The following is a 25651-nucleotide window of genomic DNA, read 5'->3' on the forward strand; positions in this document are numbered from 1 at the left end:
CAATTTTCCAATTTTCTTCATTGCTGTATGTTTTTCCTCATAGAACTCCAGTGAATCTTAACTGCATCTGCTCTGTCCGTGCTACATTGTTATTCATACAAAATGCTGGAGAAACTCAGCAGGCCTGGCAGCAACGATGGAAAAAAGTAAACTGTCGACATTTCAGGCCTGTCCTCCAGCATTTTCTGTGTATTAATTTGATTCCCAATATCTGCAGATTTTCTCTTGATTGTTACTCATGCACAACCTTTGGGGTATTCAACATCACTTATCCACCTACAATTAGATCTTACAGCCAGTATGATTGGTGTTTACCTTTGATTTTGAGTAAAACAACTGCACAGCCCAGAGATAATGGGTAAAAAGTCTTCCCTTTTTGCATCAATTCTAAAATACCATCCTGCCATGAGTTGAGGGCACAGTTTCAACCTAGAAATGTAATTATTTTATTAAAGCAACACATGTGAAGAATCTGTGCACATCTTCTGCACAGCATTTTCTTGAAGTTCTTCCATAAAAAGGAAATCAGCTTGAGACAATTATGCGCTGAACTGTTTCCATTTACATCCATTATTGTCAAGATATTCAGGACTCCCATATAAATAAATTCTGAACTCAAGTCAGCTTAACTGTGGCTTGCACAACTTTATTCCAACATAGGACATCCCATGGAGTCCAGCAAGTAAATGCAATTCACCAGCAGTTATGCAGTCTGCACAGTGACCCCATTAACTGTTTAGATCTGATCTTTAACAGTAAATGCACTGGGACTCTGGGACAAATGCAGCCAGATGGCAGGAACTTGAACAGGAACAATGGTCAGTATGCAAGAGTTACATCAAAGGGCTTGCTTCTGCGGCGTATAACTCATGGAATCTCCTCAATAGAAAATGGTGGCTGCAAGGGAAGGCAGGTATAGTTAGTTAACATTATTTATTAATTTAGATTGGCAAAAAAGCCATTAACTTTTTTATTTGTTTTTAATTTTCTTTTTTAAATAATCATAAACATTTTGAAGTACTTTACTGCATCATTCTTAAATAATTGTGGAATATTCTGAAATGTTTTAGCATTTCAAGAAATAATTTTTGGTTGTTACTTGTGCGGGACCTGCTCATGTAATCCTGTATAATGTCATTACTTCACATAAGAATGAGGAACGTTTAATGGCTCTGGGCCTTTACTTGCTGAAATTTAGAAGAATGAGGGGGGAATCTCATTGAAATCTATTGAATATTAAAAGGTCTAGGTTGAGTGGACGTGGGGAGGATGTTTCCTATAGTGAATGAGGCTTGGATCAGAGAGCACAGCCTCAGAGTAGAGGGACATCCATTTAGAACAGAGATGAATTACTTGAGCCAGAGGGTGGTGAATCGGTGGAATTCATTGCCACAAGCAGCTATGGAGGCCAGGTTATTGGCTGCCTTTAAGGTGGAGTTTGATAGGTTCTTGATTGGTCAGGGTGTGAAGGGTAACAGGAAGAATGCAGGAGAATGGGGTTGAGGGAGAGGGAAATGGATCAGCCATGATGAAACTTGATGGGCTGAATGGCCTATTCTGCTCTCTTGACTATAATTAGCCTCGTCAGGAACCGTTGCTTTAAGGGCCTTCATAATGGATGGTCACACTGCAAAATGAATGTGGAAGACCAGGGATGTAAAATCCTAACCTACATGACATACGTTTTAGAAAACTGCCACATTTCTCCTTGTGCTGATCAGGTACAGTATTCATACCAGCCTTTTCCAACACATTTTAAATGCAGGAGAGGTTATTTAATATCTTTGCAGTTCATCAGTTTTATGTACTTCATGCACCATTAATGATTAATTTTTGGATTTTAAATCCATTATTTTAATTGTCATTGTATTATGAGTGAAAACACTAATGTACCAAAATAGAATGCACTGACATAATAAATTGGCACTGAATAATGAGATTGGAAAATCTCACTTATAGTTATTAGATCTGGTATGAACTCATCTTTCAGCCCTCAGTTTTGCTTGATTTATAATATAAATTTAATTGATGCAGTCTTAGCAATTTGACGTGAAATAGAAAATGCAGATGAAATATTTTTTTAAAAAATAAGATGATTAAATGTTCTTGGAGGGGGTTTGTGTGAAGTCCATCTTGTAATTCAAACAGTAAGGACCGGTTAATTGCATTGTGAACTTCAAATGTGAGTCACCACCACAAATTCAGGCATCTTAAATTAGTGCCTTCAGTGCAAATATTAATTGCTATGAGGGTGCAGTTGTTTGAAATTCAATTAAATACTAGAGATTTTACATCTACTTAGTTTACCAGAAAGGTAAGCTATGGAATACCAATTGTCTTCAATTACATTTACTGGTATTATAGGTATTATTTTTCATATCAAGTACCTAAACAATTTTCTTGTAATTTGCAGAAGATGCTTAGGAATGCGAGTGTAGCACTCTTTCCCTTTTCATGTTGAGCACTGAATGCTTGGCAAGATGGAAGTCTCCCCCTCAGACCTTGTCAAGCCTACACCAAAAGCTCAGGCACAAAAGTGCTGTGCTCAGTGCCATTTCACCTAAGTTTCACTTCAAAATGTAAATTAGAAAATAAGCATATTTTATGGCATCACCCTTTAAAACATAGGTAATGACTCCTAACTGTGAAATAGGTGAAGGTTGGGCTTGAGAAACATGATTAACACTGAATATGGATAGCTTCATATTTTCCAAGTATTTATTATTTCATCAGTCAGGAAAAAAATCTTTAACATATAGTTTCAAATGCATTCTGCACAAGCTTTTTGTCATGTTTTACAGCCTTTACTTACTGGATGCATGTTCACAATGGTCATCAAGTTTAGTCTTTTCAGTGCAATAGTTCATTTCTTTGGACATAAATGGGTACAATCTAATTTCCAGTGCTATTTAATTTCTCCTTATGTATTTTTCAAAGCAGTACTTGTACAGGTATATATAAATTTATCATAGTGATGCATTCTTATAGCAACCATTCAGTTATACTGTGTTTTGATAGCAAAACACATTTTCCAACTAAACACAAACTTCCAGAATTGTATTGCTCATAGTCTCTGGGCAAACAAACCACACATTTGATAAATGTTACTACTTCCTTTTACAAGTTAAGCTTGATCACCGGCCTCCTGGGCTGAACAATATACCCTCCTCCCTTGACTGAAATTTTCAAACCCAATGGTTGAACTTTGGACTTTGACTCCTTCTGGGCTAAGTCTGAAGAGATACTTTCTCTAGCATGGGTCAACAGGAGAATGCTCCACTTCAGGCACACTTGCATGACTGACTTAGATCTTCAGGTTGAAATTCCCTTTGTTTTATTTTTAGTACAACTCTGCTAGATCAATGACTGGTATTTTTCTTATAAACATAATATCCAACTCATCAAAATAACAATTCAATTCAACCCAACTTTCATCTCCTTTAACCTGAGTTGGTTACGCAAGATTAGAAAGAGAAGTCTCTCCAGCATGCTCTTCAACAAGTTTATGCTGACCCTCGACCTTAACTACCATTTTCCTACTGTATGTCATTATTCCTCAATTCCTCTAATGTCCAAAAATCTATTTGCATTTGTTATGAATAAAAGCTATGATTCAGCCTCCACAAAATTCTAGAGTAAAGAATTCCAGAATGCACCAGGCTTTGAGTGAAAAATAATTCTCCTGTTTCAGTCCTAAATCGCCTATTACTTAGTCTGAGATTGTGACTCCTTAAATGTAGAATCCTTTGCCAGGGAAATGTTTTCTGCTATCCCCCTCTCCAACTTATCCTATTAAGATCTCTAAAACATTCTGCACATCCCAATGGGTTCATTTCTCATTCTTAAAAACTGAAGAGAATTGAGATACATCCTACTCAAGCAACAAAAGCAATCTCGGAAGCAATCCTCTCCTGCTGGAGATTAGCCTGGTGAATCTCCTTTAGAGCATTTTGATACAAGTTGTGAGTTTTCCTGAATGTGACCCAGTGACAATCCATATATCTTTCAATTTTGTTGACATTATCTGACACAACTTTGTCGTAGAGCTCAAATAGGCAAATGAACCACAGAATATCCAGTGTTTCTCATGTGATCATTCAACTAATTTGAATAACTGCTACCCATTTTGAATGGTTACGGTAATCCACAGCAAAACTTCAAAGAAAATTTATTATCACAGTACATATCTGCCACCAGATTACTACTCTGAGATTTATTTTCTTGCATGCATTCACAGTACGACAAAGGAATACAATAGAACCAATGGAAAACTGCATGCAAAGACCTAATAAACAACCAAAGTGCAAAAGAAGACAAACTGTGCAAACACCAAATCAATAAGTACATAAATAAATAAGTAATACTGTACTGAGAACATAAGTTGTAGAGTCCTTCAAAGTGAGTGAGTAGATTGTGGCATCGGTTCAGTGTTGAGGTGAGTGAAGTTATCCACACTGCTTCAAAAGCCTGATGGCTGAAGAGTAATAACTCTTCCTGAACCTAGTGGTGTGGGACCTAACCTCCTTTCCAATAGCAGCAACAAGAAGAGAGCATGGCCTGGATAGGGAGGGTCCTTAATGAAGGATGCTGCTTTCCTGCAACAGTGCTCCTTGTAGACATGCTCAATGGTGGGGAGGGCTTTACCCATCATAGACTGGGCTGTATCTGGTACTTTTTGTGGACTTTTCCATTCTTAGGCATTGGTGTTTCCACACCAGGCTGTGATGTAACCAGTCAGGAAACACTCCATTCTGATTCTGTAGAAGTTGTCAAAGTTTTAGATGACATGCCAAATCTACGCAAACTTCTTAGAAAGTAGAGGAACTGCCATGCCTTCTTTGTAAGGACACTCACATTCTGGTCCCAGGACAGATCTTCCGAAGTGATACACCACAAAATTTAAAGTTAACGACTCTCTTTACCTCCAATCCTCTAATGAAAATTGGCTCCTGGTCTTCTAGTTTCTTCCTCCTGTAGTCAATAACCAGCTTTTTAGTTTTGCTGATGTCAAGTGAGAGGTGGCCATTGTGGCACCATTCAAGCCAATTTTCAATCTTCCTCCTATATGCTGATTCATCACCAACCCTGATATGGCCAACGACAGTGGTGTCGTCAGCAAACTGAAATACGGCATTGGAGCTGTGCTTAGCCTCACAGTCACAACTACAGTGTAAAGTGAGTAGAGAAGGGCGCTACGCACCCAGCCCGTGGTTCACCTCTACTGATGGTGATTGTGGAGGAAATGTTGTTGCCAATCCAAAGCGAGGAAATCGAGGATCCAGTTGCACAAGGAGGTATTGAGGCCTAGATGATGAAGCTTATCCATTAGTTTTGAAGGGATGTGAATGTTGAACGAAGAGCTATATAGACAATAAAGAGCATTGTGATGTATGCACCTTCACTGTCCAGATGTTACCTATCCAACTTCTATCCTTCTAGCTTTGGAAAGCCTTTGTGGTACTACTGCCATATCCATGTAATAACACATCCAATCCACTGTTATAGGGGAACTTAATTCAGCATTTTACTTATTGACTGGCAAGTAATATACTGTACATACTGACACTGCCTTTATCTGACCAAGACCACTAAAGATAGCTCCATGCTAGATTCTGTCAGACATATCCCAAAGTGTCAATCCAGGCATTAATAACTGAGGTCTGCATTCTCAGGAACCATTTTTCCAGCTCCTTATAGCACATCTAACACTATTCTTGTAAACAAAATTCAAGTTGATATGCCTGTGTAAAATGAAGATGTAAGCCAGACACCCAAAGCCAATGTAATCATGTAGCTGGGAGAAAGCAGAATTTCATTTGGTGGCTCTGTCAATAACGTTGTAGTGATGGGCAGGTCATTCAAATATGAAAATGAAAATACTTCTTCAAGGCTTGGAGTAAAGTGTATTGTAACTGATAACTTCAATGTAGCATTAGCATTGCAAAATTACACTGACCTTATGCTGCAAATACCATAGATGTAAGCAGACAGAATTAAGGTACACTTTTAAACTTCCGGTAAGATGCTGGTGCACTCAGATGCAACGGCTTCTATGGCACCAACCAGAAGTGTTATTTTATTTTTTAAACAAGTATTTTTACCATTACAAGATGCTGATGGACATGAAGAACTTAAAGTACTGCAGGTCTACACTATCAGTGAGTTGCTTGTTTTCATAGAAAACGAATGAGCTGGACTTGGTACAGATCGTGCTGCTGCTTGCATCAGAGAGGCACCGGAGAAGTCAGTACGCGAAGGCAGCATGCAGTCTAACAGTGCGCGATCGTCTCGGTTACTTTTCTTGTTTTCGCAAGACCATGTTAGACATTGTTAATGTGGAATGCTGCAGTCCAATTCACTGTTTTATTGGTGGATGGTGGAAAAGCTCCAAGGCATCGGTCATAGGATGGACAAGGTCTTAAGCTGCTGTGTCGCCTGTTTACAGATGCCCAAGAGAGCTGGAGGCACTGTAGTTTGTACGCTCCATGGGAGTACCAGAAGTGATATGGTGCAGTGTCAGTACTGCCACCGACCCACCATGTTCGCTCAGCAAAAGACAAGCCCTATTGTGTTTAATTGCAGACTGCTGCAACATTCATAGACTCAAGGACATGGACTATATTTTTCATGTGACTGTAGTTTACTGCTATCTTATATGTGCACTATGTGCCTTGTGCTGTGTATGACTTGGTACAATGTTTTGCACCTAAGTTCCAAGTAGCACAATTTAATTTAACTATATTCATAGGTATTCATTTACGGTTGAATAACAAATAAACTTGAACTTGAATTCATGCTACAGCTAAGATGAAAACTGGCAATTTAGGATTCAGAATAACAGTCAAGGTTTATGGCCAGTTATGGTAGTTAACCTGTGACTGAATGAATTAGTTATGGTATAGTCTAACCTCAAAAAGGTTTAGTCAATGTTTTGACTTTGAGCCTAGTTATGTTCACTAGTTTTGTGGGCATGAGACTTTGTGATCACTCTCACCCATCCATCTAGAGAGACTGCTGCTCTAATAATCCAAGGAGATACATCATATGCTGCTTTGATGTATTCTAACATGACATATAGCATACAAGCATTGTACTCACTACTTTCTCAAGGGCAATAACGAATGGATAATAGATGCCAGCTTTAGCATGACACTCAGGTTCCAAAAATAAATTAATAAATATATAATCCAAAAATTATCTGAGCTCTGAAATGTTCTTAGATTGTACGTATTCTTGGTGGTGTCAGTCTTTTCCATTATAGGAGATAGATTGTTCTTTTCTGCCTAATTATCTACGTAGTTCATGGACTTCCAAAACATATTACACATTCACATAACATACTCTTGTGCAAAAGCTAGGGGATTAATTCCAGCATGTTGTCATTAGTTTGTCTAATAGGAAAATATCCTCCCTACACATATTCCTTCTGAATCCTTTTAAACTTTGACTCATCTCACCCTGAAATGGAAAGAATATCAATGGCAGCCTACAAAGCTGACAAAGACCCAGGAATGTATTGTCAGATTAATCTAACTTTGTGACTAAGCAGCTGGCAAATCAAATTTTTCAAAAGTCAAGACTTGGGAATGTATTGGGTGAACTATAATCACAAAGAATTTCATTAAAAAATACTGGATAATCATCACATATTCTGGCATGATCATTAAATTCTGCAACACGACAATCAGAATAGGTTAATTACTTGGTTAGACATGAGGTTCCAAGTTCGTGGCATTTTCAATTCTTACTCTTAATATTTTTTCAGAGCAAAAGGGACAAAGATCAAAGTTCAAAGTAAAGTTACTATCAAAGTCCATATATGTCATCATCTACTTCTGAGATTCATTTTTACAATAGTACAGAAATACAATAGAATCAGTGAAAAAGTGCACACGAACAAGATTGGTTTGTAATTAATAAGTCCTGTGTTTGTCCTAATTCTAATCTGAGCCTAGAACCCTTGAGTTGTAATCCTTACATAGAACAGTACAGGCACTTGGACACACAATGTTGTGCTGACCTTTTAACCTACTCCAACATCAATCTAACGTTTCCTCCCCACATAACCCTCTGTTTTCTTTAATCCATCTGCAAATATTCCTAATGCATCTATCTGTACCACTACCCCAGCAGCACATTTAGTGCACCTACCACACTGTGTAAAAAAAAGTTATTTCTGACATCCCTCCCTGCGGTTTCCTCCACTCACCTTAAGGTTATTATTTTTTTTTAGAGGTACAGAGTAGAAAATCGTTGGAATTGAACAATGAACTCCGAAACCCCGAGCTGTAATGGCATCACCCTAACTGCTACGCCGTCATGGTGCCCTAAAACTATGCCTTTCATAGTAGCCATGAGAAAAGGCATTGGCTGGCTACTCTATCAATGACTTTTATCACCCTTATCAAGTCACGGCTCATCCTCCTTCACTTTAAGCAGAATAGTCTGAGATCACTCAACCTATCTTCATAAGACATGCCTTCTAACCCAGGCAGAATCCTGGTAAATCTCTTCCACACCCTCTCTAAAGCTTCCACTTCCTTCCTATAATAAGGGTCTAGAAATTAACAGAATGTTCTATATATAGTCTAACAAGAGTTTTATAGAGCTACAACATTAATTTATGGTTCTTGAACTCAGTCTCCCGATTAATAAAAGCCAACATGCCATACAGCTTCTTAAATACCCTATCAATTTGCACAGCAACTTTGAGGGTTCTATGGAGTCAACCTCAATATCCCTCTGTTTCTCCATGCTGCTAAGAATCCTGTCCTTAACCGTGTGCTCTGCCTTCAAGTTTAACCTTCCAAAGTGTATCACTTCACACTTATCCAGATTGAACTCCTGCTACTTCTCACCCCAGGTCTACATCCTGTTCTAATCCACAACAATCTTCAATAGACCACTTTGTCACCAATCTTCATATCATCTGCAAACTTACTAACCTTCCACATTTTAGTCTTTAATAAAAATCCCTAAGAGCCAGGGTCTCAGAACTAATCCCTGCTGTACACCACTGGTTACCGAACTCCAGGTAGAATATCTACTACCACCCTCTGCCTTCTATGGGCAAGCCAATTCTAAATCCATGCAGCCGATTTTCCCTGGATCCCATGCATAAGCCTACCATAGGGAACCTTGTAAATCACCTCTCTAAAATCCATGTACACTACATCCACTGCTCTACTTTAATCAATTTGCTTTGTCACATCCTAAAAACTTGTAAGGAATGACCTGCCTCTTTTAAAGCTATCTTTGATCAGATGTTGCTTCTCCAAATGCTCATAAATCCTGTATCTAAGAATCCTCTCCATTAGTTTGCCAACCACTGATATAGGACTCACTGGTACATAATTCCCAGGATTATCCCAGTTACCTTTCTTGAGCAAAGGAATAATATTTTCCACCCTCCTGTCTTCTGGTATAACTCTTGCGGCTAGTGAGGATGCAAAGATCATTGCTAAAGTCACAGAAATCCCTTCCCTTGCTTCATGTAGTCCCATCCATCCCCGAGAACTTACTTATCCTAATGTTTTTCAAAAGTTCCAGCACATCCACTTTCTTAACGTTATCATGTTCCAGTGTATTAGCCTGCACTACACTATCCTCACGTTCGTCAGTGTCGGAAAAGCCTTGAATATTTCATCCTTATGATATAAATTCCACTCTAGCATGAAAAATCTATTTCCAAACTAACTTCAATGAGCTGAACAATGTTCTTCTTGTTGAGACTCATTAATCTGCTATCAGTATAATGATAGACATTTACACATTTGCCATTGCATGTGGTTGAAGTGGCCACTCGTAGGAATCTTCTCTTCTCTATTGCTCTGTAATTCTACTCAGCTTTTCCTGAAATAATAAATCTTACAAGGAACAAATTTATACACGTTTTAAGTAAATGGACCTCTGACTAGTAGTATTGAATGTTTTAGTGTTCCTAATAATGGGAATCTCAAGCAAATCCTCCATGTGTTGTTGTTTTTCAAGCATATGAGGCTACTGGCAAGTTGGACATGCAATGTTTTCACATCCTGATTATGACACTGAGTGTCATCAACCCCAGCAATAGCACCTTCAGAAAAGTCACTGAAGTCCAGATAATTTTCCAATCACTCAGAAATTAGATTAATATTAATATTATTTTTAGTTGGTATTGCTCATTTCCCCTCAGAAAGCATAGTGCTAATGAGAATCTTTGACTCATGAAGATTAAGCTAATTGATCAGGTTATCTTTTGTGAGCAGCCAGCTTCATTTTCAACTAAAAGTTATACAGAGGAATGTGTGAAATGAAACAATCCATCCAGTGGCCATCTCAAGCTGTTAAACATGATGCAATCGACATACATTTCTAATAAATTACATTCAATCATGCAAAAGATTATTAGATTGTGGCATAGTTCTGGAGGATTGGAAAATTGCAAATGTCACTCCATTTTTCAAGAAAGAAGGGAGGCAGAATAAAGGAAATTATAGTCTAGTTTGCCTGCCCTCAGTGGTTGGGAAGATGTTGGAGTCCATTGTTAGGGATGAGGTTTCAGGGTGCTTGGAGGTACATGATAAAATAGGCCAAAGTCAGCATTATTTGTTTTAAGGGAATATCTTGCCTAACAAAATTGTTGGAATTCTTTGAGGGAACATTAAGCAGGATAGACAAAGGAGAATCAGTAGATGTTGTATACTTGGGATTTTCAAAAGGCATTTAACAAGGTGCCATGAGGTTTCTTAGCAAGATAAGAGTCCATGCTATTACTGGAAAGATACAAACATGGATAGAGCATTAGCTAATTGGCAGGAGGAAAAAAGTGGGAATGAAGGGAACCTTTTCCAAATGGCTGCTGGTGACAAGTGTGGTCCGCAGGAGCTGGTATTGGGAGAGCTTCTTTTTACGTTGTATGCCAATGATTTGAAGTATGGAATTGATGGCTTTCTGGCCAAGTTCGCGGATGGCTGACTGGACACTGGAACAGGTTTTTCCCCACTGCTGTGAGACTTCTGAACCAATTACCTTTTTCATATTCCCTTCCCAGTGGCACTGCCACGTTCTCAAACTCTACCACTTGGATTAGTGTTATGGCTTTGTGGCCAAGCTTGTGGATTATACACAGATAGGTGGAGATGCAAGTAGTGTTGAGGAAGTAGGGGGGTTGCAGAAGGACTTGGGAGAAGAGGAGAATGGGCAAAGAAGTGGCAAATAGAATTCAATTTGAGAAATGTATGGTCATGTACTTTGGCAGAAGGAATTATAGCATAGACTATTTTCTAAACGGGGAGAAAAATCCAAAATCCAAGATGCAAGGGAGTCCTCATGCAGGATTTCCTGAAGGTTAATTTACAGGTTGAGTTGGTGTTGAGGAAGGCAAACGCATTGATGGTATTCATTTCAAGAGGACTAGAATATAAAAGCAAGGATGTAATGATGAGGCTATATAAGGTACAGGTGAGGCCTCACTTGGAGTGACGTGTACAATGTTGGGCCCCTTATTTAAGAAAGGATGTTCTGTTATTGGAGAGGGTTCAGAGGAGGTCCATGAGAATGATTCTGGGAATGAAAGGATTGTCATATGAGGAGTGATTGATGGATTTGGGTCTTTGTTCACTGGAACTTAGAAGAATGGGGGTAGGGGGAGTATCTCATTGAAACCTATCAAATTTTGAATGGCCTAATGTGGAAAGGATGTTTCCTATGGTGGAGGAGTCTAGGACCAGAAGACACAGCCTCAGAATAGAAGGATACCCATTTAGGATGGAGATGAGGAGAAATTCCTTGAGCCAGAGAGCGATAAGTCTGCGGAATTCATTGCTACAGGCTGCCGTGGCAGCCAGGTTGAAAAGTTCTTAATTAGTCAGGACATAAAAGGTTATGGGAGAAGGCAGAAGAATGGGGTTGAGAGGGAGATATATCAGCCATGATGAAATGATGGAGCAGACTCAATTGGCCGAATGGCCTAATTCTACTCCTATGTCTTATGGTCTTATGTTACTTCAGTGTTTCTTTTTGCACCATTTCAGTTTGCACTAGTTTGTTATTTTGCACTCACAGTATTTACTGTTGCATTCATAAATCAGAATTAGATTTATTATCACTAACTTAGATGACATGAAATTAGTTGGCAGCAATACAGTGCAAAGAAAAACACACTATAAATTACAAAAATAAATTAAGGCAATCAAGGAAAATAAGGTAATGTTCATGGACTGTTCAAAAATTCATTGCCTTATGCAAAAGACCTTGTGCAAAACTCCACTGGTATAACCAGTATAATTTTTGATTGTTTTTATTCTTCACACATTAACTCTGCAATGTCTATCAGCTCCTCTGTCTTGCTTCCCAATAATAATAAATGAAAACATATTATCCATTATATCAATATACTTCTGTAGATCTAACAAATTACAAATTAATTCAATGTCTTGTTATTTATGTTCACCGAAATCTTCATTGCACATATTACGAGATGTCTGAAGTTTCCAATCCAGGCACCAGACGTTTCTGTTTATCAGTTTTTACAGAACTCATACACATTCAGTCTCGTATCTTGTTCTGCTATTGTTGCTTCAGCAATCAATCATCTGACTCTGTTTCAGAGCCTGGCTCACTGTCTTCGTACAGTTACATGTACACATAGGAAGCAGGGAGTAAATAAGGTGCTTGAGGAGTATAAGAAGTGCAAGAAAATACTTAAGAAAGAAATCAGGAGGGCTAAAAGAGGACATGAGGTTGCCTTGGCAGTCAAAGTGAAAGATAATCCAAAGAGCTTTCACAGGTGTATTAAGAGCAAAAGGATTGTAAGAGATAAAATTGGTCCTCTTGAAGATCAAAGTGGTCGGCTATGTGCGGAACCAAAGGAAATGGGGGAGATTTTAAATAGGTTGTTTGCGTCTGTATTTACTAAGGAAACTGGCATGAAGTCTATGGAATTAAGGGAAACAAGTAGTGAGATCATGGAAACTGTACAGATCGAAAAGGAGGAGGTCCTTGCTGTCTTGAGGAAAATTAAAGTGGATAAATCCCCAGGACCTGACAGGGTGTTCCCTCAGACCTTGAAGGAGACTAGTGTTGAAATTGCAGGGGCCCTGGCAGAAATATTTAAAATGTCGCTGTCTACAGGTGAGGTGCCAGAGGATTGGAGAGTGGCTCTGTTGTTCCGTTGTTCAAAAAAAGATCGAAAAGTAATCCGGGAAATTATAGGCCTGTAAGTTTAACGTCAGTAGTAGGGAAGTTATTGGAGGGAGTACTAAGAGACAGAATCTACAAGCATTTGGATAGACAGGGACTTATTAGGGGGAGTCAACATGGCTTTGTGCATGGTAGGTCATGTTTGACCAATCTATTGGAGTTTTTCGAGGAGGTTACCAGGAAAGTGGATGAAGGGAAGGCAGTGGATATTGTCTACATGGACTTCAGTAAAGCCTTTGACAAGGTCCCGCATGGGAGGTTAGTTAGGAAAATTCAGTCGCTAGGTATACATGGAGAGGTGGTAAATTGGATTAGACATTGGCTCAATGGAAGAAGCCAAAGAATGGTAGTAGAGAATTCTTCTCTGAGTGGAGGCCTGTGACTAGTGGTGTGCCACAGGGATCAGTGCTGGGTCCATTGTTATTTGTCATCTATATCAATGATCTGGATGATAATGTGGTAAATTGGATCAGCAAATTTGCTGATGATACAAAGATTGGAGGTGTAGTAGACAGTGACGAAGGTTTTCAGAGCCTGCACTGGGACTTGGACCAGCCGGAAAAATGGGCTGAAAAATGGCAGATGGAGTTTAATACAGACAAGTGTGAGGTATTGCACTTTGGAAGGACAAACCAAGGTAGAACATACAGGGTTAATGGTAAGGCACTGAGGAGTGCAGTGGAACAGAGGGATCTGGGAATACAGATACAAAATTCCCTAAAAGTAGCATCACAGGTAGATAGGGTTATAAAGAGAGCTTTTGGTACATTGGCCCTTATTAATCAAAGTATTGAGTATAAGAGCTGAAATGTTATGATGAGGTTGTATAAAGCATTGGTGAGGCCGAATCTGGAGTATTGTGTTCAGTTTTGGTCACCAAATTACAGGAAGGATATTAATAAGGTTGAAAGAGTGCAGAGAAGGTTTACAAGGATGTTGCCGGGACTTGAGAAACTCAGTTACAGAGAAAGGTTGAATAGGTTAGGACTTTATTCCCTGGAGTGTAGAAGAATGAGGGGAGACTTGATAGAGGTATATAAAATTATGATGGGTATAGATAGAGTGAATGCAAGCAGGCTTTTTCCACTGAGGCAAGGGGAGAAAAAAACCAGAGGACATGGGTTAAGGGTGAGGGGGGAAAAGTTTAAAGGGAACATTAGGGGGGCTTCTTCACACAGAGTGGTGGGAGTATGGAATGAGCTGCCAGACGAGGTGGTAAATGCGGGTTCTTTTTTTACATTTAAGAATAAATTGGACAGATACATGGATGGGAGGTGTATGGAGGGATATGGTCCGTGTGCAGGTCAGTGGGACTAGGCAGAAAATGGTTCGGCACAGCCAAGAAGGGCCAAAAGGCCTGTTTCTGTGCTGTAGTTTCTATGGTAGGTGCTAAACTATCTTGTTTTAAAGTTAACAGAGTTAATTTTTTTAAAAAATCAGTAACTACTGAATTTAGCATTATGCATTTGATATATTGCTAGATGTCAGAATTTCATTTGCAATAATTGTTCCTTTAGCTGCTTCTTGAAGCCTTCCATCTTTGTGTCTCTGGTCTCATAAGATCTTACCTACCAATCTAGTTTTCTGTAAACACAAAACCTTTCATGTTCTTGCCTGTCACTTTTGAAGTCACAGTCACCTCTTCTGACTTTCCTTTTTTGTATTGCCTCCAAAGCTATCAAGTCTGACATTTTCAATATGTTTTCTTGTATTCTAGCTACATTGTATTGTGCTGACATTGTAAGCCAGTGCCACTGTAATGTCCTGTAGAAGTTCTTTATAGCCACCTCCCCACCACAATGTAATCTGCTCAGCAGTTCTTCAAATTTTAAGAATCTTATAGAGAGCAAACTCTTCTCTAAATGTTCCCACAGCCTTGTCTTGTGTTTTTGTGTCATCATTGCTGGACCAAATCAATATCACCTCACTGCAAGACTTGGTGCTGAGACTCTTCTTTATGCACTCCTAAGATAATGTGGCTGTTGTCCTGAAACTTCTGTGCATTTGTTCTCTCATGTTGTTTGAATCGGAATTGGAAATGGTTTATTATTGCCACATGTACCAAGCCTGTCTTGCATACCGTTCATACAGATCAAATCATTACACAGTGCACTAAGGTAGGACAAAATGCAACAAAGACAGAATGTAGTGCAAGAGTTACAGAGAAAAAAAGTGCCGTGCAGGCTAACAATGTGAAAGATCGTAATGAGGTAGATTGTGAGGTCAATGTCATCTCATCATACTAACGAACCATTCATTAGTCTGATAACTGTGAGGTAGAAGCTGTCTTTGAACCTACTTCAGGCTTTTCTATCAATGATCTTCTCTTGGACCCGAACACAGAAGAGATACCTCAGCCTTGCTTAATTCTCTAACTGGTTTGTTCCTTTGCGGGCCTACTTCTCAACCTCATACTGGCTTTTGAAGTCATTTCTATAAATCGACAGCTTATGCTAATCTGATGTCTTGTCTCCTCCCAGGAGAGTTTTGGATTTGACTGATCGGCTTCCTCTTGCCCAAGCTTTATGGAGAGAGGTGTCTGTTCTTGCTGTAGTCCCAAACCAGGCAGCACTTTCTCTCATCTTTTAATTGCACAGTAGACACTGAAACTCTATTTTCTATAGTTTTCCCACTGCAGCTGCAGCCTATGTCTGCTGGCTAGAACTTTATTTGCTCCTTTCAAACCCCAGTTGCATTGAGGTCTGTTTAAATAGAGCCAGTGTAAGTGGCTGCTAGATATCCTCACCGCCAATTGCGGAAATCTTTTCATGAATGTTGTCCATCAAGTCAGCATTTCCCCCATTTTCACCTCCTCATTACCTCATTCTACCATGTGCATCCTGTGGAACTGCTCCAGAATATTGCCCCTTGTATCCAAATCTTTCAAGGATATGTGAAATGCTGACAGTTACTTCAAGTATCCGATACACAACACACCCTACCGTGTGATTACAGTAGCACGACGCCATCCAAGAATAAGGAACTCCGATAACATTCATATGATATGACCACCTGCAGTGTTTCCATCTTTTATGCTCACATCACTGAGTCCACTTATGGCATCTTTGTAGCTGGGTGCAAAGAAGCAGCCAGCATCACCATTATCATCTGTTTCCCAAGCACAATGCCTTGTATTTTTTTAAGTGCAATTTCCATCCTGTTGGCCTTTGTAAGTGCTCCCCAAACCATTGTCCTCTATTATTATGCAATTCAAATTGAACTATCCCATCGGTCAATGCATACACCAAATAATTCTGCAATGCTTGGTCTAAAACAATTTGGAAACGGAAACATCTTCCAGTCTTTAACCTTATAGTGTACCTTCACTAACCAGTTCCTCTGGTCCCTGCCAAATCTGCAGTTCAAGAACTTACCTGTAGTTCATGATGTCTGTAGACTCACCAACATTCCCTCAGCTCCATAGCTCACAATCATCACCATGCTCTTCGCACAGTTTACAGAGTTTCTTTGCTCATTGTCTTTCCCCTGTGATCTCCATAAAACCATACACTTTTATAGACATTTTGGTTCATTCCATATACTGGCAGAAAAACCACATCCATTCCAATCTGCAGTTCCTTCATCTCCACCACACATCACCATCACTCCATTGAGAGAAAGGCATTCTTTGTCTTCTTCATATTGGATCACTGTCTTGCTGCTTCTTCAAACAATAGCTCAATGTCAAAGTAATTACTGTCTGGTCTTCAGCATTGTTACAGAGTCACAAGCACGAAAACTGACACGCCAGCCCACTGTGCTGCTGTCAGCATTGAAGTACTATCCATAGCAATCCAATTTACACCAGCATTTGCCACCTGAAATTTTGTGTTGTTGATTTAAGTGGTCATCTTATATTTAATTATTGTGAGTGGTGCCACCTTCCCCATCCATTCAAGCACTGCATTCTAACCAACCACTGAGTGAAAATTTTCTTCTTCTGATCTCCTCTAAACCTCTTACCCCTTACCCCAAACCTATACCTTCTCGCTTTATTGTCTATTTGCCTGCTTGTAAGTAGCAGAGGTAAATCTATTAACATAATACCTGTACTGAAGGAAATAATCCTCAACCAAATTTCAATGTTCTGCTGACACTGTGAGCATGCATTGTTGGCGTTGGAATGTGCCAATTCTTGCAGGCACATCCTTGGATTGTGTTGGCTGTTAATGCAGTAACACATTTCACTATATGTTTCAATGTACACGTGATAGATAAATGAATCTAAATATCTAGTATAACTTTCAAACCCACACCATATGTACATTCAATTCATAAAAGCTACTCCTCCACTTATGTATGTACTTGACAAACAACTTCAGAAGTTATATGCACCAGAGTGAAAGAACACCTGAGGCATGACATCATGGTTGAACCTCAAAGATCAATCACAGCCTCTGGTCCAAGTCATTGATTGGCTTTGGGTGAATTGCTTGGAAGGAATACAAGATAGAAGCATGAGGGGGAGCTCCACTTCTCAGGAATTACTGTGCAACTGAGACAGATTCCAAGCAAGAGTTGAGAAGAACTCAGAAATTATAGAGGTATTACCTGAATAACATCAAAACATTGTTCTTTCATTCATTCTCATCGATTCCATTTTCAGCTGCCATAAGTAGGACTTAAGCTTGACTGTTTCAACCAATAACAACACAAGAAGCCTCCTCCAAGATATAATTTGTCTTTTTTTTAAATACCCATGAAAAAGATTGCATAAGCAAACATATTCAAAAAAAATTAGTATAAGAATGCAACATACTAAATGTTGATTACGGACACAACACTTCGACTAATCTTTATTTTGGTCTTTTTTTTAATTGTGTTCATTCGGGTTTCTTGCTTTGTGGCTGCCTGTAAGCAGACAAATCTCAAGCCTGTATAATTTATGCATTCTTTGATAATAAATGTACTTTGAATCTTTGAATCACATTGATTTGTGACATGGTTGGGTAACTCTGCAGTCGTGCTAGAAGGAGAAAAGCAGGACTGTTTTTATGCGGGTGGTGGTAAACAACGTGGAACCTAGTGTTACCATAGTCAAATAACAATTATATGTAGGTTATTTTAGAAATTTAAAGGCGAAGTATTTTTAAACAACAGGAAATAACCAGCTTTACCAATCAGTTGTAAAAATATATTCACAAAAACAAAACCTGAGGCACCGGAGGGTTCCTGTGCTGTGGAAGATGTCCTGCCTCATCCCTGTGCCGAAGACGCCGCGCCCCAGTGGCCTCAATGACTACAGACAGGTGGCATTGACCTCCCACATCATGAAGACCCTGGACAGACTTGTTCTGGAGCTGCTCTGGCCTATGGTCAGGACACACCTAGATCCTCTCCAGTTTGCCTACCAGCCCCAACTAGGAGTTGAGGATGCCATCGTTTACCAGCTGAACCGTGTCTACGCCCACCTGGACAAGCCAGCGAGCACTGTGAGGGTCATGTTTTTTGACTTCTCCAGTGCGTTCAACACCATCCGCCCTGCTCTGCTGGGGGAGAAGCTGACAGCGATGAAGGTGGATGCTTTTCTGGCGTCATGGATTCTTGATTACCTGACTGGCAGACTACAGTACATGTGCTTGCAACACTGTGTGTCCGATGGAGTGATCAGCAGCACTGGGGCTCCACAGGGGACTGTCTTGTCTCCCTTTGTCTTCACCATTTACACCTCAGACTTCAACTACTGCACAGAGTCTTGTCATCTTCAGAAGTTTTCTGATGACTCTGCCATAGTTGGATGCATCAGCAAGGGAGATGAGGCTGAGTACAGGGCTACGGTAGGAAACTTTGTCACATGGTGTGAGCAGAATTATCTGCAGCTTAATGTGAAAAAGACTAAGGAGCTGGTGGTAGACCTGAGGAGAGCTAAGGTACTGGTGACCCCTGTTTCCATCCAGGGGGCAGTGTGGACATGGTAGAGGATTACAAATACCTGGGGATACGAATTGACAATAAACTGGACTGGTCAAAGAACACTGAAGCTGTCTTCAAGAAGGGTCAGAGCCATCTCTATTTCCTGAGGAGACTGAGGTCCTTTAACATCTGCCGGACGATGTTGAGGATGTTCTACAAGTCTGTGGTGGCCAGTGCGATCATGTTTGCTGTTGTGTGCTGGGGCAGCAGGCTGAGGGTAGCAGACACCAACAGAATCAACAAACTCATTCGTAAAGCCAGTGATGAAGTGGGGATGGAACTGGACTCTCTGACAGTGGTGTCTGAAAAGAAGATGCTGTCCAAGTTGCATGCCATCTTGGACAATGTTTCCCATCCACTACATAATGTACTGGTTGGGCACATGAGTACATTCAGCCAGAGACTCATTCCACCGAGATGCAACACAGAGCGTCATAGGAAGTCATTCCTGCCTGTGGCCATCAAACTTTACAACTCCTGCCTTGGAGGGTCAGACACCCTGAGCCAATAGGCTGGTCCTGGACTTATTTCCTGGCATAATCTACATACTACTATTTAACTATTTATGGTTTTATTATTACTATTTAATTATTTGTGGTGCAACTGTAACGAAAACCAGTTTCCCCCGGGATCAATAAAGTATGACTATGACTATTTCCAGTCTCCCTTAAATTCAATACCAGAAAATACCAGAAAATTCAAGACCTAACAATTAACTAAGAACTATGTGAACAAGGCTGCTTCCTTCTATTGTGTCCAGATTTCCTTATGAAGCTATCACTTTACTTTGTGGCATTGTTCCAACTCATCATATTGCTGGTTAAGGCCACATTGATCTTCATGATCTTGATGAACACGGGAACAGTGTGTTTCAAGCCAATTCTCTATCAACAAAATAAACTCAGCGGATCTGTGTCCTATTACCAGACATCCACCTTTCTCTGCTCTACCTAAGTTTCCCCCCAGCAGTTTATCTACACTTATCTACACTTTCCATTATCATTCTTTCCTAAATGTTAAGCATTACTAACTGTTTACAAATAAAATTGTTGACGCATAAAATGAGATGTTCAGACTGCCTATAGAACAAGACTCCAATTGAGAGGAGGCAACAAACTGCAAACTGGTCTCACCATCCAGTCTCCACTTTTCCACCTATTTCACAATGATGAAACTGCTAAATCCTTGTTAGAATATTACCTGATTTAGGAAGTACAATTTACAATTTTCAGCAGGATCTTTAACATTAACTTTGGTCCTTTATGTTTAATTGAGAGGGCAGTCAAATAATCCAAAAGGTGCAATTAACCATCCTTGGCCTGACAGACTCCTGAATATGCTGATATTGAATGTCCCATTCAGATGAGGTTGCTCAGTTACAGTCACTTACCCCGACTTCCACATGATCAGATCCTCTATCATCCTGTTTATGAAGCACCTCAAAATAGTATCTTCGTGCAGAAATAACACTGTGGAGAAAGGAAATGTATTGGTGAGGACAATTTTAGAAGAAATCTTTGAGCAGCTACAGTATATCAGTGATGTAGGGTAGTGATGCTGGCACAATACCACCCTCTGATGGCTGTCTGTTCTCAGCTTTGCCTCTAGAGTATGGTTTCAAGTGCTTCTTCTGATGGGACTCATTCCCACCTCATATTGCACAGCTTGGTCTTCAATTTCCTGGCAAATTTCCACTGGGAACATTGCTAGAGAACATGTACTAACACATTACAAAATCAAAACACTGGTCCATATGGTTTCAGTACATTCTTTATATCTCAATTCTTTATTTATCCCTCAAAAGTTCAGTAGTTAGTTGTAATGCTCAGTGCTCAAATGCTTCTCAGCCTGATCAATTTGTCCTTACCTTGTGTGGATTTTGGATAAGTACAGGTTTGGGATCCCATTCACAATGGAACAGTGTGCTAGACCCAATGAAAGAATGGCCTATGTGAGTGCAGTACTGTAGATAAAACTAAATGGTGTGAGCTAAGGGATTTAGAGGGGAGCTAACTATGACATTGATTCTCCAGTGGTGACTACCTGGAATACATTGCTGGACAGTGAGTTTGAAGCAGAGTCACTGTACAGCATTTTACACGTGTCCAAAGGAACACTTGAAAGGACTGGGCATGGCCAAGTGCTGGAAGAGTTTAATTATTTATCTATTGAGATCCAGGCAGAATAGGCCCTTCTGGCCCTTTGAGAGACGAAGCCCAGCAATCCGCTGATTTAATCCTATCCTAATTGCAGGACAATTTACAATGACCAACTAAACTACCAACTGGCACACCTTTGCACTGTGGGAGGAAAGCCGAGCACCCAGAGTAAACCCATGCGGTCACAAGGAGAACGTAAAAACTCCTTACAGGCAGCAGCGGAAAATGAACCCGAGTCACTGGTACTGTAAAGCATTCTGCTATGATGTTACTAATTAAGGAAGAATCCCTATGGTGCATGGATATGATGGGCCAAATGGTCCTGTTTCTATGCTCTACGGCCAAAGGATAACAGCACTGAAAATGTACCACATTTGAAGTCATAATATTTCTGGAGGAGAGAATAAAAACCAGTGAGAATGAAGAGGTGAAGAGAGGGCTGTTTTTTAAAAAAGTAACTCCACAGCTTCCAGTAAGATGAACAAAAATAAACCAGTCATTACCACCCTCCTTCTTCCCCCCACAATACAGATCTCTACTGCACAGTTCAATAGTCGGTTTGAAAATTTTACTCAGTAATCTGTTGGCTCACACAAGGACAATAACTTGAAATTTAAAAGTCAGCGGGAATGCCTTGTTAATATAAGCATAACCTTTAAGAACATGATATTTGAAACAAAATCGATTGCAATGTGCACCGAAGCACTGAAAACTTCGTTGAGCTCTGATACTATTGGCTTTAAGCTGACAGCCAATGCATATAGTTGTGGAAGCTGACCAGCATCACACTTAAAAACAAGAAGGCCACTTTCAGAGAAAGCTGTCAACTGGAAAGCAGGTTACCGACCCAAGGCTGAAGCCAATGCTCAATAAATCTGTACCTACAAGACATTTTCCTGGCAGTAGAACAAGGCTGATTGTCACAACACTCCATTCCTCATTCGGCTTACAGTTTGTGCCTGAGCCAAAATCAGAATAAAATGGCTCATTATATGTATCGATGCAATTGAATTTGAGCTAATGGCTGTGTGAGCTGTTTAACTGGGATCAGCTCAAATTCCTGACAGACCATTTTTTAAATCTGGACTTAATTATACTTGATGGTGAAAGAAATTAAAATGCAGTAAACAGGTGAGCTTAATCACTGCATATTGCTTTGCAAGCCATTAGAATGGAGAAAGATGCAAACTAATGAAAATTTAAAATCTATGCTATGTATCTTCTTGTAAACTAGGAGTGGTATGAATTGATAATCTCTGATTCTCTCTCTCCACCTCAGATCTGAATCCAACCCAGGTAGCTGGGATGAGGCAAGTATCTTTTTTACATAATAATAAGCATGCACAGATACAAGAGATTGCAGATTAATTGTTAGTCATTAACAACAATTAATCTGTTGGAGGACTCGGTAGGCCAAGCAGCACCTGTGGGTTGAGGTTGGGGTAACAAAATTGTTAATGCTTCTGTTTAAAGTCCTGGAGTGGGGGGGGACTTTGACTTGAAGCATCAACAATTCCCTTCCCACTCTCCACCACCTCCATTGCGGCTTGACTTACCAAGTTCCTGAAACAAACGGGAGACAAGAAACTGCAGATGCTGGAATTTGGAGCAACTCTTGAGTTCCAAATGAAAGATCTCAAGGTGAAACATCAACTGCCCATTTCCCTTCAGAGATGCTGCCTGACCTGCTTAGTTCTGAGTTCCTCGACATCTCATGTGCTGCTCTTCCAACAGATTTCTTGTTGCTACAGTTGCAATACAGCTGATTGTCTACAATGGAGCAGTCTACCAGAAGCATGGAGTAAGCTGCCCAATTTTAGCAAGGCAGAGACTTTTACACAAAATGGTGATGGAACAAAATGGAAATTCTCCTGCTGGTAGGTGAAGGAGGTTTAGTTTACCAAGGTTGGACAGACAAGAGCTCCTTTTTGCTTTTAACCATGACTTAACTGACCTACCTCAGAATTATTCAGAGCATTGGCTTCTGTCTTCTTAGGAGGAAATTGATTGTTTATTAAAGTGAGGGCTTTAAAGGGTTCAATAGTGATTTGATAAGAGTAAATAGAACAGAACATAGAACAGTATAGCACAGGAAGAGGCCCCTCTGTTCATGATATTGTACTGAACTAATTAAACCAGCAATTAAATAGCAAACTAATCCCTTATGCCTGTATAATGTCCCAGGGGAAATGCATGTATTCACAGGGAGAATGGGCAAACTCAACTCGGGCAGCTTGTTCATTTCTGGAGTTCAGACACAATTCAGTGATACTGCAGCTATGCTACACACTGAATGTATAGCTTTTGCTTAAAGCAGTGAGGCAAAATGGTAGCTCTTCCAATCCGATCTAGGGAACTCACTGTAATCCTAACCCATTTTTGTGGGCTGGGGATTGTTTGGTAGAAGTGGAGACCTTGCTGACCCCAAGAGGGATCCAGAGCTTTCATTTGGACACTTGATGGAAACTAGGAGGAATGAAGTATTTATCTCATGTAACAGAGATGGGTGACCCCTATTAAGCCTTTACCTTCTAAGATCTTACATATTGTTAGCTAGTAGACTACCTCCAAGTTTCACAGAATGGGTTTCCAGGTCACCAAAATATGTGCTTAAGAGGAATCCATAACATAGAATGTTTGACCAGCTAAACACACCAGTGGCTCTTTTTCCTTCAGAAGGCTAAAGAAATTTGGCATGTTCTCATTGACACTCACATTTTTATAAATGCAGTACAGAAAGCCTCCTACCCAGTTGCATCACAGACCAGTACGGCAGGGCTATCAGTCTGTAACCAAGGCTACAAAAAAATTAAGGGATTTGTGAACACAACCAAACGCATCACACAAACCAGCCTACCTCTGCTGGCTCCATCTACATTTCCCGCTGCCTCAGAAAGGCAGTCAATGTAATCAAAGAAATCTTTCACCCCGGTCATCCTCTCTACTCCCCTTCCCATTGGGCAGAAGATGCAAAAGCTTGATAATAGTACCACCAGGCTTAAGGACAGCTTCTATTCCATTATTATCAGACTCTTGAACAATCCTCTTGTACGATAAAGATGAATCCCTGATCTCATAATTTAGCTTGTCATGACTCTGCACTTTCACTGCAACTATAACACTATATTCTGTAATTTTTTTTCCTTTTCTACTACTTCACTATACATATGGAAGGATCTGTATAGATGACATGCAAAAAAAAATCACTGTAAAAGACCATTAGACATAGGAGCAGAATTAGGCCATTCAGCCCATTGTGTCTACACTGCCATTTGATCATGGCTGATTTGTATTTCCTCTCAACCCCATTCAACTGCCTTCTCCCTTTAACCTTTGATGCCCTTATGTAACCCAGGCTAATTAAACCCAAAGACATAATGTTAGAAAGCTCCACCTGTGGAGGGATGGAAGTGAGGTTTACCGAATTAAAAAAAAGAGAACTACGCGAGAACGAGGTGTGGCTGACACAGGTGTGGACAAGTGACAGAAATGCAGCAAGCTATTAGAAACTAACAAAAGATACAAACTGTTAAAAGTGAAGTTAATAGTTGGTATCTCTACCCTACTTCCTGGAAATCCTCAGGGTGACACCCCGAAGGAGAGAGGATATCGATATAAGATTTATTGAAGCTACAGCTACAACAAGCACCAGCTACAGCGAGACGATATGGGCAGAGAGTGGTGTCCAAGATCTCTACTGTGTAACCTGAACTATTTCTGTTAAGTCATACCAAGGGATTTGGTGAGTTACTGTTCCGAGTATATAATTTGTGTGTGAAATATATTTGGTAGTGTTGTAGCTGAGAAATGTATGGAGATGACAATGTGATAGTGAGTTATTTTGAAATAGAAAATAGAATGTGCACAAGAGCTTACGGATTGTATTGCTGTTGTGTACAGGTCAGGTATTTTTGTGAAATTTTGTGAATCGATTTTCCGTGGATGACCCACAATTTCATCTAATGAACCAAGGAAAACGATGATAAGCCTCCTAAAAATCGAAGAACCAGTATGCGAACTAAATGCTTCAAGACATTGAGGATTTAATATGGTTGGATGTACAAGTTTATTTCTCATTTGAAGGATCAGAATTTGATTTTCTGGAAAAACTGATTGTTTTTGTAAAGATTTTAATAAGTTTCTAAATGAGATTTACTTTGTTTAAAAGTTGGAGAACTTGTCATGAAAGGAGTTAAACTGTGTTTTCTGTTCACTGCCTTCCTTTCAATAGCTAGAGCTTCTGATGGCCGACTAGCATCTGGTGCAGTACTATGTAATTAGATTTCCTCATAAAGAGTGCAGAGACGAGTCACACAAGACAAGCGTAACACAGGTGTTACACTTACTAACTAAAAACCTATCAACCTCTGCTTCAAATAAACCCATTCACTGGCATC

The 25651-nt window shown here is 39.9% G+C and overlaps 1 protein-coding gene across 2 annotated transcripts in view; it reads right to left on the reverse strand.

Moving 5' to 3' along the window:
• The window catches only part of LOC134353795 (N-acetyl-beta-glucosaminyl-glycoprotein 4-beta-N-acetylgalactosaminyltransferase 1-like), an 897506-nt gene that overhangs the window by 235934 nt on the left and 635921 nt on the right, over nucleotides 1–25651 (reverse strand). For both annotated transcript variants that reach the window (XM_063062183.1, XM_063062184.1), the window contains one exon: nucleotides 20486–20564. In XM_063062183.1, coding sequence (XP_062918253.1) covers nucleotides 20486–20564 — 79 coding nt within the window. The remainder of the gene's footprint in view (nucleotides 1–20485; nucleotides 20565–25651) is intronic.

Source organism: Mobula hypostoma, chromosome 11 (genome assembly GCF_963921235.1).
Source record: "Mobula hypostoma chromosome 11, sMobHyp1.1, whole genome shotgun sequence".
Taxonomy (NCBI): domain Eukaryota; kingdom Metazoa; phylum Chordata; class Chondrichthyes; order Myliobatiformes; family Myliobatidae; genus Mobula; species Mobula hypostoma.